Source organism: Falco naumanni, chromosome 6 (genome assembly GCF_017639655.2).
Source record: "Falco naumanni isolate bFalNau1 chromosome 6, bFalNau1.pat, whole genome shotgun sequence".
Lineage (NCBI taxonomy): Eukaryota > Metazoa > Chordata > Aves > Falconiformes > Falconidae > Falco > Falco naumanni.
Window position 1 is genome coordinate 23,004,307 of NC_054059.1, and position 15,363 is coordinate 23,019,669.

The following is a 15,363-nucleotide window of genomic DNA, read 5'->3' on the forward strand; positions in this document are numbered from 1 at the left end:
TCATTCAGCCACCGAACTGGGCGCTACCGGGCCGCACTGGACTCCATCCCGATGGAAGCTCCAGGCTTTCCCGCCCTGGCCGCAGGGCTCCGTGGGCGGGGAGGCGGTGCGTGTGCCTGGCCTGGCTCCGGCTGCCGGGCACGGCTCCGGGGCCTGCCCTGCCCCAGGCGCGCCCCGGGGGAGCCGTGTGCGAGGGGGCCGGTGGTGACACGGGCGGGTACGCCAGGGCCACGGCAGGTGGGGCCGGGTCTCTACGGCGCCGGGTGGGTGCCACCACCCCCGGCGCCGCGACCAGCCCGACCCCACTTCTGAGCGCCCCGCGCTGCCCGCGGCCCCCGCTGCTGGAGCAGCGCCCTCCGGCCCCTCTTCTGAGGGACCTGGGTGGGCCCCCAGCGGGGCCTTCTCCCCGGGGGCCCCTCCTGTGCCGGCGGAGGGCTGTGTGGGCTCTCCCCCGGCGGGGCGAGGCCGAGGGTGCCACCAGGCGCCCGTGCGGGAGGGCCGACCCCCGCCCCGAGGGCCCGGCGCTGTCAGAGCGCGGCCGGCGCCGCGCCGGTTGCCGTGGTGATGGGAAAGTTTCCCCCTCCCGCCCCCGCCCCCGCAAACATGGCAGCGGCGGCGCAGCGGCTGCGGGCGGCGGCGGCTCCGGCGGGGAGAGGTGGCAGGTGAGGAGCGGCACAGCGGGGAGGCGCCCCCCTCCGCCCCCTGCCCGCCTCGCCGCTGCGGGCGGGACGTCCCTCCTCACAGCCGGCTCCCCTCAGCCGCCGGGCGGGGCGGCGGGGCCGGGGCAGCGGTGCGGCGGGCCGGGGCCGCCAGCAGGCCGCCGGGCCAGGCGAGGCGAGGCGGTCGCGGGGGGCGGGCTCCCGGCACCGGCAGGCAGCGCTCCTCCCTCCCGCCCCGGGAGCCCCCGGCGGGGTGACAGCCCTGCGAGCCGAGCCGTGCCCGGTCCTGCCGTGCCCAGCCCGAGCCGCCCCAGCCGGGGCTGCGGAGGCAGCGCCCGCTGCCGCCTCGGCTCTCTCGCTGCCGGGACGAACGGAGGCGGGAGCCGCCACCCCTGCGCCCGCCATGTGGAAGCTCAACAAGAGCAGCAAAGTTCTGCTGGACGACTCGCCCGAGGAGGAGGAGACGCGTCCCCACGGCCCGCCGCCGGCCGCCGCCTGCGCCGCCGCCGCCTTCGCGGCCCCCCCAGGTAGGAGCGCGGAGCCGCCGGCGGGCGGGGGATGGCGGCGGCGGAGCCCCGCGGGGCCGGGGGATCGTGCGGCGCGGCCCCGCTCCCGCTCCGCTCTCTCCGGCGGCATGAGTAATCACTTTTCCCGGCCCGGGATGTGCCGGCGGGCTGGCCGTGCTCGCAGAGGCGGGCGTCTGCGCCGGGCGTGCGGCTCCAGCCTGGTTCCCGGGGTGCTGGCTGGTCTGCCCTCCCCTGCTTCCCTCCAGCAGCCGGCCTCCGGTGTTGCTGGGACTTGCTGCCCTTCATTCCTTGGCTTCGTACCGCAGGCTGCTTTCTTCCAGCCCTAGGCAGGGGCACTGCAACCCATCTGTTAAGCGTAATACGTTAAACAGTGATTTGTAAGAACACAGTCTTCATTTGCAGATGTGTGCCCGTTTCTGTAGAGCATTGACGTTTTGGCAGGACTGGGTTTTCTATAGTTTCGATAATGGTAGTTGGCTACCTTTAAATAGCCACAATCATACTTGAAAGCTTCCCTTGTTAAATGGTAAGTTAAATAGCAGCAGTGACCTTCTCAAAGTACTGGTTGCCTAACAAATACGACCTGAAAAGAAGGGTATCAGTTGAGCATCAGGCAAAATAACTAAAAGAACGTTCGTTGACTTGGTTTCAAAAACTTGGTAACAGCTAGGCATCAATCCAGCTCAGAAGCCTGTTAGGCTGGCCCGTGCTGCCACAGAGTCTCTTTAGATGTTGTGCGAGAGGCTGGAGGAGACCTGCATATCTAAAGCAAGCAGTTGCCCAGAGCTGCGGACCGGTGAGGTTTGTATTCAATAGAAGGCACAAACCCCCACCCAACTTCCTGCCCTATGTCTGTCTTGCCTGCCTTGCTGGAAGAGCTGGAGTGTGTCTGGGTGATCTACCTTCTGCTTGAGTTTTCCGTTGGCATCTGGTATGGGTTGTCAACACGTGTGGCTACTGCTGAAGAGCAGCCTCTTCCCATTGCAGCAGTTACTCCCTCCATTTTCCAAAATCATTTCCATTAGCCAAAATCACCAGTCTGCTCCCCGGTTCAGCCTTTCCTTGTCCTTTCCCCTGTGCAGTGGACAGAAATGCCCTAGTCCTTGCGACTTGTTTGACAGCAGCTGTGAAGATTGATGTGGATGAATGGGTTCTTCTCCCATGGGAGAAGGAATAACAGATACACGTTTTTAGGGACCCACTTCAGGGGATGAAGGAGGATTGTGGGGTTAAAGGTGACCTGAAGTATCTCCCACAACTTGCCATAGTCTGACCTCTCCCTCCTACAGTTGCTATCCTCAGGTGTTTGGAAACTTCCATGATTTTCACTAAGCTGCTGGTTTGTGCTGTCCACAGCTCTCCTAGACTTGCTTACCTCCTGAAACCCTCTTTGAACACCAAAGATCGCTGAAAGCTTCCATTAAATTCCACTGGATTTACTTTTCTTCTCTACCACAAATGCCCCAGAACACCTCTGAGGCTCCTGACCTTAACCTTCCAGTCAGAATATGATTCTTCAGACTTTTGTCATGACAGTTCTCCCAATACTGTACTTTAGCAACAGAAAGAGATTGGCGTTTTGTTTGTTTATTTGCTTATTTGGTGGGTTTTTTGTCCTGTCCTATTGTCTTTGCTGTCCTGGGCTTCTGTTCCAGTAGTGGCAGTCTCAAGTTATAATGGTGATGGCAATGATTTCTGGTGCAAATGGTTTGCCGTTTTCATCAATTGTACAAAAATTCCTTTCCAGCTCCCATAATGTCTGTTACTAGTGGCACTGGAATAAAACATAATTTTTTGGAATTTGAAGTGGCAGGGAAAAAATAAATTGTTCTAAGGCACTAAATGAAATATTCTTGAAGCTAAAGGATTCAGAAGAGTTAGGAAGGCTGTAGTATAGCTTGGCACAGAAACAGTGAAGACCATAAGCTATTAATTGTTTTGCCTGCTAAAATCAAGACGGAAAAAAAAAAACCAAACCCAAACAGTAATCCCCCCAAACAACTAAATGTAGTTATTTTATGGTTTATGTACACTTTAAGGAAGGATAGACTTTATGGAAAACTACGACCACCTGATTAACATCGTAAATTCTTGTGATCTATCAAAGGCAGCTTCTAGGTCAGCCATAGATACGGTATGTCTAAAACATGGCCTAGGTGCCAAGAAAGCATGAGGTAACGGAATGCACCTGTTCAGCTTGTTATAGCTGATCTGGTTCAAGGGCCTTGCTTTTAGGCTTTGACATTTTTGTTATTTCATCAGAACCTGGTTTTGCTCCCAGTAATATGACTGCAAGGGAGTGAAATCCAGTAGCACGTAGGGGGATTTGATAATGATCTGCGCTTTGCTGCTGCTGTGTCCTGACCTGCATCACCCAGACCCCTGGCTCTGGAGGACAGTCACACCACCAGAGCTTGGAGGAGTTACAGGGGCAGTGCTCTTGGTACCTTAGCTGTGCATGAGTAAGTCTTGGTCTTCCTCAGCCTCTGTGCTGTTTTAAATTGTCAAGCTACAGCTTGCTTAAGATGTGAATGAAGGGTTACCTCATCAAGAAGAGAATCCAGGTCTTCCCTAATTCTCTGTCTTGAGGGCCAACATCCAGGTAATTTGTTTGAGTGCTTTTTAGTAAATTAGGAAAGCCCAGCATTAAATTTCATGCAGAAGTTTACTGTTAGATTTCATTTCCTCTAGGTTTTTTTCTGATACACCATTTGGTAAAAGAGAAGATGAACTGTAGCCAGCCCATTTTGACTTTGATTTTTATGTTGCTTTCCCCAACAGCTATCTTCTGTCTTTATTTTCATTTTTAATGCGCAAGCGGGAAGAAAATTCTTAAGCTTCTACCATTTATGCTATAAATAATGCTGAAACTTTTTACTTCAAAGAGAAGAAATTGGTAGTCACATCTGTGTCATTAAAAACAGACCAGATTGAAAGTGTTCTAGTGTAATGAAATGTTGGTGCTGTAAGTTGTTTCTTCAAAGCTGAGAAAGAGTGAAGGAGTTCTCACTGTGCAACCTAATAATTAGGACATTGCAGTAGCAGACAGCAACAAAGAATTAGGCTAACGTAAGTTAAAAAAAATCAAAACAACAAAAACCCCTTTGTTACTCTACAGAAATTTTAATCATGCTGTTTAGATACGGAAGCCTGATCAGGGCTTATACAAGCAGACGTTTGAATCTGTAGAAGTTTGTAGTTTTTAAATAGAAATAGTTTGATATAAAAAGAGAAGTTTTGACAGTTCTGGTTTTGTGGAATACGGAATGGTTTGATTTTGTTCCAGGGGAGAACAAAAACAAATTTTGAGAACATGAAAATTGCAATGAGAGGGAATGGTCAGCCTCTGGCCAGTCTTTAGCAAGAGTTTCTGCATACATTCAAGTACTTTGGATTGTTGACACTTACTTAAAATAGTAAGGTGCTTCCTGAGATAAGAAAGACAAGTAAATTTTGAAACAGTACTTGTTTAAATAAATGTGTGGATTATTGTATATTTTTTTAGATCAGACAGTTTTAGACTGAATCTTAGAAGTTAATTTTAATTACTGCTTTGAAGCAGAAATATTTTTAATTTATGCAATGAAAGTGCTTTATTGGCTAAAGTTACAATTAATACATGAAGGCAACTTAACAGCCATGAATAGTACACATGTATAAAATGAAATCAATGTGCGTTTTGTGCGTGTCTCTCAAATTATGTTAGAAATGTACAGTGATGCATGCCAAACTTGCATTCGTTTGTAATATAGTCATTATGTTTCAAACTATAGTTGTGTTTGTGGAAAGGGAAAACTGTTGGGTTTTGACTTCTGGAAAGGCGATGTTTTGGCAGTTGTGCAAAATTTTCCTTGATTCAATCCTACTATCATCTAATCAGTCCTCAGAGATGTCAATGCTGTGTCAATATCTCATGTAACTGACATAAAATGGCACTTGACTTTAAAACACATCTGTATATTAGAGTAGTGGCTGGGTGTTGGGCTGACCTATATTATCGGCTGGAACTTTTATCTTTCATTTAAGAATATTTCAGATCCTTAACCTTGATCTGTTCTCCCCAATTGTATTTTTTTGTTATGTTCAAAGAGAATATGTGCAAAAACACGTTTTACACTGAAATTTGTTTAGACTTGCTCACTGGGTGTTTTTAAAGTTGCCTATACAGAATTTTAGTTATCTATTTTAATGAAGATATTTAAAGTCTCTGGTACAATTTTAATACTGGCTTTCATCTTGGAATGACTCGAACTCAGACAGGCCCTGCAGGAATGAGTGGGAGCTGAGCAGCATTTCTTATGTTCTATTAATATGTTGAATAAGGGTAGTTTTTTAATTAAAAAATAAAGCAGTCAATGCTTATCCTTATTTTTTTTCATTAATGGGGAGGGGAAAGTATCTTAAGTTTTTTTTTTCTTCCACATGATAGATATTAAAACACAAAATGGAAATAAGAAGCCACAGGAATAAATGAAATGAAGTCTAAGGAAGCACTAAATGCTAGCTATAGCTAGCAACGAAAACATGAAATGTAGAAGGGATTTGGGGTATTCATTCCATTATATGTAGCTCAGCTAATGCCTTTCCTTCACTTTCCAACTGTTTCACTGGGTCTTGGGCATCACCTGCAGTAGTTACAATTCCTTCATACCTTCTTCTTTCTGTTAGCCTGTTCTCTTCCTTTCATCAGAGTTGTTCTTGTGACATTTTAGTGACATTTTGCTGGCTAAAATCCATCACCTGTATTATGTCATCACTCCTGAACGTACCATTGTGGGACTGATGGTGAAGACTTTCCTGAGCCCTTCCTTGGCTTGACTTTCTTGCTTTTCCTTCTGCTTGTCACATTCATTTTTCACAGCTTCTTGAGTGGGTCCTGTTTCTCACCATCTTCCTGGAACTCTGCAGAGCTAACAATGTTTTGGGGGGCTTTAGGCTTTCTTTTTTTCTTTTTTCTTTTTTTTCTTAAATCCCTTTCATTTCTGAGGTGCTTCACTTTCTAATTTACACTGTCATCTTTACACAGTTGACCCAGATCAAATCTACTTCTCATCTAGTATCCCCCCCCCCCCCCCCCGTTGATTTATTCTGATCTTATAAGTCCTACAAAGCACATACTGTCTGGTTTGTCTCCTACTGTAGACAACACCAGTATCTTAATTTTTTCTTTCAGTGAAGCTTGTAAGCTGAAGGCTGTCACTGGTTTTTATATATTGTGCAAAAGAGAATTTGTGTCCAATACTTTACTGTTGTTCCCTCTATAAAGTCCAGGTCTGCTTTTTTTTTTAAATTATTATTATTTTGCTTTCTGTCTAGACAGCTGAAATTCTTGTGCAGACCCTCGCTTCCCATCCTGATGGCAATTACTTCCTCTGCAGCTTCTAATACCTACTCTGTTTCCCCATCCCCTAGTCCCTGTAAATCCCATTGCTGATATTAATACTGTTGCTTATGGCATAAAGTTTTAAGTCATCCTTATCCTTCGGTTTCCGTTTCTTCAGCAGGCCTCCCTTTGTTTCAGGAAATTTACATTTAAATCTCTGTCCTTGCTTTCAGGGTTTTTCTTAGTACATCCCCTTCCTTTCCCCTATTTGTCATTTTTATCACTTGTATCTTTCCTTGAGCCAGTTCTGCTTTACTGGCTCCAGTCTCCTCGGTTTGCCAGCAGCCTTGTCTGTCTTCCTCCCCTCCAGCCTAATACAGAATTACCACCTTTCACTGATCCACAAAACCACTCTTTTCGTCCACATCGTGTGAGGTCTATTTTCCCTAAGCTATTTGTTGTATCTTCATGGGGTTTTGCAAGGTTTCTGGAGCCATGGTGTCCTGGCAGTGCTGGACTTGCTACCATTAATATACAAACTAAAATATATTGCTTTTTGGGAAAGCATTAATTGTTTTAATCTATATAGTTCTTTACTAGTGGAATAGGTCTATACTTTTTTTCCTCGCTTTTATAGAAACTATTTGCCAGATTGTGTGAGGACATCCATGACATAAGTAGAGTTATTAGAAGTTACCGAACACTTTACCAGATAGACTGGTTTTCATTTCTGTCATCATCAGAGGTACATTTCCAACAAGTTTTGCTGCTGGTTCTTTATGAGAAGCTCCAGGATGGGTCTGTGTGAACACCGCAAGCGCTGATAAAAGCTGCATGTCAAAAGGAAGCAGTGCATGTGCTGGTGAGCACTATAACCAAAAATAATGCATTCAACCTGTTTTGCAGAAACTATACTATGAAAATATTGCAATTGCTCGTGCAAGAGCTTTTTTAAAGCTGCGCAATTTCATTTGCATGCCATGACTGAATAAAATTCTATGTCAGCTAATGTCTTTTGAATTAGCATCCCTTGGTTTGTTTTCCAGATCAGAAAAAAGCAAATATGAACTTCTAGTATGGATAAGTTGTTAAAAATAATTGTCAGATTTCCAATCAGAAATTTCATCAAAATTGAAAGCTTCACTGGAATATTTGAATTGTCACAGCAATTGAAGTGAAATCGATTATTTGAACTTGTTACTTTATTTCAACTTTGACACTGATGGTATTTTGATCTTAATACAGCTGTTTCCATTTCTTGAAGAATATTTGAAATATTCTAAATTGGGCAAAACTAAATTCTTAATGAGCTGAGCTTTTTAAAATATTTTTAAGGTGTTTAATCTTTAATAACATTCTTCCAAAAATATTTGAGAGAAGCAAAATCTGAGTAAGATGTATTATAATCACTTACTATGGAGATGCACAGTTGTGAACAATTAATAGAATAACATCGTGTATTGATGTAAAACCAGAGAGCATAGGCATCTGGTGTTCTGATGTTTCTCTTTGTAAGGAAATGCAGAACTGCAAAAGTATTCTTTTGTAAATACTTACATTCTGAAAGTAATCTTCTCCGGTATGTTTGGGCATTTATATCAATTGGCAGAAAAAATACAGAAATAATTTAGATAATCTATCTTAAAATGTAATGGAATATGAAGCAATAACTAAAGTGATTGAATGAAACGGTTTGTGAAAATGCTAAACAAGTTCTTCACAGCTGTGGATGCTGAAGGAAAGAGCATCATCTGCATTCACTTAGTATTAATAATAATTTGGAAGGTGAAAACACAGGAATATTGCCTTTCATCTTCCAGTTGGTCTGGTAGATAATAGGTAGCTACAAAAGACTTGGGCCTAGGAGATGGAAACATTTTTAAATACATTGGATGGGTTTTGTCTGCTGTATGTGAAATAGTCACCTGTACTTTTTAAAGTCAGGAGAGTGAAGTAAGTTCTTATAGAAGTGGTCTGATGAATTCTATTTTAGAAGCATGTTTCAAGATTAGTATTGTCTACTAAATATATCCCAAGATGAAAGTATAATTCTATAACACACTTTAACATTCTTTAACATTTTCTTTATGGACAAAGTATTTTCAGTTTTGCCAAAGACTGGCAGAGGAAACTTGCCAGTCACTTGCCAGAAACTGTTTAGTCACAGTGGCATTTTAAAATGGGTTATTGTCTAACGTAGATGTTTCTCTAAGTGTAGTCAGCAATCTGGAGTAGGAAAGTATTTTTTGATGGAAGAGAAAAATTAGTTTAAAATACCAAATTACTCTTGTGCATGAACAGACTTTAGAAATGCCTAGGTTAATATTTTTCATTGGTGATATTAATAGGAAATTTTCAATTTACACCACCTGCCCAGATGGCTAGTTTGGTTCACTCACTTGCTTTAGGGACATACAAATGAAAGATTGAGATCTGGCAGTAGATGAAATACAGACAAGACTAATGGTCTTGATCTCAGTCTAGGCTACCTCAGCAGAAAGGAGCAGAGGCAATTCACAGTTCAGCGTGGCAGTTACATCTGCTGAACAGGTAGCCTCGTGTCCCAGAAGAAAGCTATGTATGACTGGGTAACGCATCCTTTATTGGTTAACATTGCAAACCTTGGTTTTCCTTAAAGGACATGTTCAGTCTTGTGGGAGTGTTCAGGTACATTTCAGCTCTATTTTTCAGCTATGTTTAAAGAATATGTTGAAAATAGTATAGCTCTTTTAGTGCCCATTTGCATTTGATGACTGTTGCCTCAATTTCTTGACTCAGAAAGCGCATACCCATGCGTTGAATTTTTCCGGGTGTATATTATAGGTGCAGCAAAGAAAATGAGGCCTGATGCCACTGATGATCTGCTGATAATGTCCTTGTTACCCATGTTTGAGTGCATTTTGTATTGGTTTTGATTCAGTTTAAAATTAGATTAAGCAGAGTGACTTTTGCATTAATAATCTGCTTTAGTCTTGTTTGTTTCATTTGATGTTACAGCAAGATCCTACTCAAACCCAAGGAAATGGTTTCTTTTGTTAGCTGTATTTTAAGATGATGATCTGGCAGCATGATCGCCTCTTCCGAATCGGTGCCCTTTGTGGTAGGCTCTGTATATATAGTTGTTGAACTGTTTGGTTTGTAATCAGTGTTTTGGGAATCTTTCCAGCTTCAGAGGTTAACTTTCAGGTTTGTGATTTCCGGAGAGATTTTTTTTAATATATTTTTTTTAACCTTCCCCTCTCCTATCACTGTATTATTTTTTTTTAGTGGGGTTTGTGGAATACTGGGAATTATGTTAAGTTCTACCCTGGAGTGTATCTCTTGAGGAGGTGTTTGTTTTGGGTTTTTTCCACTTAAATTATACGTTTGTGGTTCATCATCTAATTTGCATTTACAGACATGGTAATCTAGACTTTAAATTGCGCTCAGTCCTTGATGAGATGTGATGATAGGCAGAGGCAACGTAATAGGTCAGTAGAAGGGCGAGAAATTGCACCAAAAGGACCTACTCTTTTTATAATAGCTTGTTTACTCTTACGTGTGCTTGGCTTTGACAGCTAATGTGTGTATGATAGGATGGTTCCACAACTGGGTAGAGAAAATCGATAATATACCATTTTATGTACTAGAGCAAAAGAAGGGCATGCGGGGCGAGATGATGTTATTATTTGCCTTAACTCTTTCATGTCCCATGTTCCTCTTCTTGGCCTGAATTATGAAAGTGAATGATCTAAAGAGACTTAATTAATTACTTTACCACAAAGGAAGCTGAGGGAAGCAGATTACAATTTTGATCTCTGTACAAAAAGGTTTGTGTGCTGGTTGAATTAATCCCTTGAGTACCTTATGGTTTGCAGTATGTCCAACAAAAGGGCACTTGTTTCCTTATGAAAACACACTGCACATACCAACCTTCCCCTGCCAGAACTGGAAGGCTATTCAAGTTGCTGATCAGCATTTCCCACTAGCTTTAGCATTTAGTTACCTATTAGTTACTAAACACTAAATGTTTCACATTTTTCTTTTAAATTGAAGTAAAAAATGAATTGTCATAATTATAAACTGCCCAGATTAAAATACACTGAAATAATTTGTAAGTGTTCAGCATCAGCATGCATTACGCAGCATGATAAAGAAAACTGATCTTTACTCTACATGTAGCTGTACAGTTCCCTAAAGCAAATTTGAAAAAACAAATCATGGGCTCCCTGATCTCCGAATGGTAACAAAAATAGAGAATATGTATCAGAAGAGGGTGAACTAAAGGGTATCACTGAAAACCAGAAACTATTCTGAGGGTAACAAGTGAAGACAGGTTGTATATGAGGTCTTGTCTTTTCTCCTCAGGTCTTCCCAGTGGTTGCACTGGTCCCCTCCCTCCCTCTCCTCTTTCCCTCTGTCATATTTTTTTTAATGCACAACCCATCACCACTGTATGCTGGTTCCTCCCTGCAGTGTGGGCCATGGCTGGGTCCAGATCCCCAAACATGCTCCTCCCGCGCTCTCTTCCTGCTGTGGGGCATTAGTCTGCTTCTCTCTGCTTTCGTTAGTGATGGATTTTCCACAAAACGTGAGGAATCTGGTCTCTTTCAGACTACTGCATTGAAACATAGTGGCCAGTTTCAATCAAGAGTTACTGTTGAGCACATGGGATGTAGGGATGGACATCACAAGCAGCTGCAGTTGTCCAAGTCTCCTTTTCTTAGGCAGTGTATCTTAAAAGAATGCTATGGATACTTGATGGGTCTTCCACTGCAAAAAAATGTACTTTAGGTATTGGATTCTCACCATTTGCTTTCTTGAGGGTTTTGTGTCTTTTAATCTTTATATTTGATATCTTTTAACTTTGTGTTGTCTTCTTACCATCAGCCTCTGCTGCATGAGCATAGTTACTGCAAACTACTCTTACTCCTTCTGAGGTAGCACCTTGTATGCCCAGTAGATGTAGCACTGTATTAACAGAGAAACACGGCCCTAGTTGTCATGCTTTTAAAGAAGCAAGTAAATACCCCTTTTTGTCTGCTATTTATTGTGAATTACATCTTTTATCAACAATGGTATTCATATTTTATTATGCTGATTCCCTAGCCGTATGAAGTGCTCATTGCATCTCGTGGTTTTCCTCTAAATGCTTTCACTGTGAAAGTTGCTTCGTGCTCTTGCTTCCTTGTGCTCTGGCTTGCTAAAAGCTATGCACCTTCATGCTTCCATCTTTTCTCTGCAGTCAAGCATGAAGTCTCTTTATGCACTTTTACATTTTTATTATCCTTCCTAAGATATTTGGAGAGCTGGAAGAATTAAAATGAGAGGCATTATTTCTTTGGAAGGTACTAAGTGTGTCTTGTTTGTTCTGGAGACAGTATTGTTGGTTGTTAAAACAGACAGCTCTGCCAGCTTTGGATATCTGAGATAATTTCTCCTCTTAACATACTTCCACTTGAAGCTTTTCTAGTCCTTGTTGTTTTTTTTTTATTCTTTGGAAAAATCTGTACAAACCAGATGAAATATTCTCTAGCTCTTACCCTGTGTCAAAGCAGAGTCAGTCTAAGGCTTTGCAACGTCATCCAAAAGTTTAAGGGCTGAGAGTGTTGAAGAGAAATAAGGAAACTTCTGAAATGGTATGTTCCATTTAAAATATTGCCAATGATTCTCTTAAAGGGAAATAAATAAACCAAACTAAGGGAAAAAGTAATTTAGTTTCATTTTAAGAGTGCTACATGAATCTTAACTTTGTCATTTTTGGTATTCCATCTACAATTATATCCTCCTGTGTTGAAGACAGCTAACTGAAATACAGGAATTAAATAGCTTGTTAAGATCCACAGGAAGCAGTATTCTCATTTTGGATGATAATAGAAGTTCCTGACTTTTTTCTACCCCAACAAGTAAAGCTAGCTATTTACAAATCACTCTGTTTCAACATACAATTATTATAGAACTATAATAGGATGGTCTTCATACTCATTCTAGAAATGCTCCAAACTCTGTCCTTGTCCCTTGTAAAATATAAAGTATTGCCTATAAAGTAAATGGAGACATTAGTAGGCAATTAAATAAAGATAAAAATATATTTATTAAAAATAAATTAAAAAAATGCATGAGATTTGAAGCTAGTCTCTCAAAATGAAGCAGGTACATCTGGGCCCCCACATGACTAGGAGTACCTAATGCTTCTCGTGCCAGCTTTCTCGCCTCTTTCTGATGCTGTGAAGGAGGTCTTTGGTAACATGTTGGAGCTGGGATACTGTGTGTTTTGGGTCTTGGGATATGTGTGTGGAATTACCTTAAAACAAAAATAAAGCTTACAGAGTAAAGACCATATCTACTCCGTAGCATATACTTTAGTTGGAAAGGAAGGAGTTGATAAATTTGGTTTTGAAACGGTAAGTGGCTGAAATAAGCAAAAAGTGAACAAAGGGGATTCTGTCAAACTGCCACTTCAGAGATGCTTTACATAAACCACTCTGTTGTAATTCTGTTTTTTCTTGGAACTGGAGTTAAGTATTTTCAGTTATAGGTAGCTCTTCTTGTTTTGTACTTGGGGACTGTTTATATTTGGAGGTCTATGTAGGGGGCGGGGGGGGGGGAAAGTAATGTTTTTCTCATTAAAACACAGACTGAATAAAGAGAAAATTATGTAATTCCTGTACATGATGCCCCATTTTCTATATCTTTCTTTGGCCTCTAAAGTACTCCTGACAATGATCTTACTTTCCTGTCTTGAAGAGAACATTGACAGTAACAGGATGGCCCGAGTATATGAAGACACCAGCCTAATTCAGAGATGGACAGAAATACTGTCCTACTGAATTACCTTCACAGGCATCATCAGTACTCTGGTTTTCTTCAGAAACCTGTAGCTACAAATGTCAGGGAAAAAAATGTGGGCAAAAGTCTGTCCCTTAGTTAAGGAAATGTAATGCTTTTTAATGTGAAGGAGGAAATAATTTAGTGATGTGCCTCTTCCCCCAGCCTACAGATACTGCATAGACCACCATCTAGTGTGGTGTTCAGAAAATCGGTGAAGATCCAGAAAATACAGACAGAATTATTAAGATCAATTTAAATCTTTAATTTCAATTATACTGAAATTGTTATGATGCAAGGGTTTTCTTGATCTCTGGGGTGGGGGATTTTTGGGTTTGTAGGGGTTTGGGTTTGCTTTTTACATCTTGTGCAGCATTTTTCATCATTCTAAGCGTAGTTTTATTCACATTTCTTATTTTAGTAGTGGTTTTGCTTAGTTTTGCTTTGTGATTGTATTTTCTCAATTTTCTTTTATGAGGGGCTGAATAGAATAAAAGCATTTATGAATATTCTAAAATGTGTCATTGCTAATTGTCAAACCAAAACTGATTATGGGCCTTTTTTATCTTTATCCTTTTTTTGAGAATAAAGACCAGCTTCTTCATGATGAAGTTTCATCTTCAGTGTCACAACTTGCAACAAAGGTAAATACCTGTTCTTTGGAAGTGTAACATTTTATATCATGTATATTTCAGTCAATGTATGTTAAGAAGCTACCTGTTTTTCATGTACAGCCTGATTAAGGACGATGTTTACGTACTTCACTGATGATTTTGTAATTATGTATGATACTTGGTCATGGGGTTCTCACTGAAGTAATATTAGCAATGCAGTGTTAGAAAGTTGCCTTATTTCCTTTCATTAATGGGGAGGGGAAGGTATCTTAATTTTTTTTTTTTTCTTCCACATGATAGATATTAAAACACAAAATGAAAATAAGCCACAGGAATAAATGAAGTCTAAGGAAGCACTAAATGCTAGCTATAGCTAGCAATGAAAACATGAAATGTAGAAGGGATTTGGGGTATTCATTCCATTATATGTAGCTCAGCATACTCTCCGACCACAAGAGGTTAAGGACTTTATTTCTTATCTCTTTCTGAAAAGAAAAGTGGGCATACAAGTTCAATATTTTACCTTGATATGTGTCCAAGAATCTTCTTTAATGTTCTTAAAATACATGAGTAGAAGATGAAAGAACTGGAAGTTGTTACGATATGCTAGAGTTTGTTTTGAAATTCCGTAGGTATAGAGAAAAGCATATAAAAATAGGTTCATTAGTGTAATAGGATAGTTTACATTAATATGTATAAACTGAACATCTGTCTTTGCTACTTCTTTTTGTTCTACTTCAGATGCAGCATGATTTTTGCTGAAAATAAAGTCAGATTGTACTATACCTTTTTCTACTTTTTAGAAGAAATGTATTCTTTTTAATGAAAACAAATTACTGTTTATTTTATGCCAGATTATGAATGTTTAGGAAAATAATCTTAAAATTAATCTATTTTATATTGAAACTTTTTTGCCCCTTAGTCATTCAGGAAGGCTTCCTAAGTGTGTGTTTTGACTTAAAAAAAAGTCACTTAGGCAAACCACTGAGCTGCAGTACTTTTGTCTTTTAAAGTAAAACGCTGTTGTCTTAAAAACGTATTCACAGAAAAAGCACCTTATCCTTCTCATCTTCTCTATTACTGTTTCTGAAAGCACTTCTATATTTTATTTGGTTGTTCTGTGGTCTTGGAAGTTGTCAGTACAGTGATATTCCAGAAGTTCAAAAATATTTGAATATGTTAATAAAATACTGATTAATTATATGTGTGGCCTTTTCCATGTGCATGTGTCATGAATAAAAGTCTTTGTGTTGAACCATTATGGTAAAGAACAACAATGAAGTTCTTGAAGAAAGGGGCAATGGATAAAGGGTGTGTCTGCCCTGCTGAGAGACAGCATTCCTGGTCTCTTAAAGCCCGAGTTTTAGGACAATCCTGATGCCCGTTTGCCGAGGAAAACCTTTGACCTAGGTTTGGAGGCGCAAAAGTGGGAG

At 41.4% G+C, this 15,363-nt stretch overlaps 1 protein-coding gene across 1 annotated transcript in view; it reads left to right on the plus strand.

Annotated features, from left to right (window-relative positions):
• Positions 1-601: 601 nt before the first annotated feature.
• Positions 602-15,363, plus strand: part of LOC121089966 (testis development related protein) — a 28,917-nt gene continuing 14,155 nt past the window's right edge. The window contains exons 1-2 of the mRNA XM_040597820.1: positions 602-1,183; positions 13,899-13,960. Coding sequence (XP_040453754.1) covers positions 1,063-1,183; positions 13,899-13,960 — 183 coding nt within the window. The 5' untranslated portion in view covers positions 602-1,062. The remainder of the gene's footprint in view (positions 1,184-13,898; positions 13,961-15,363) is intronic.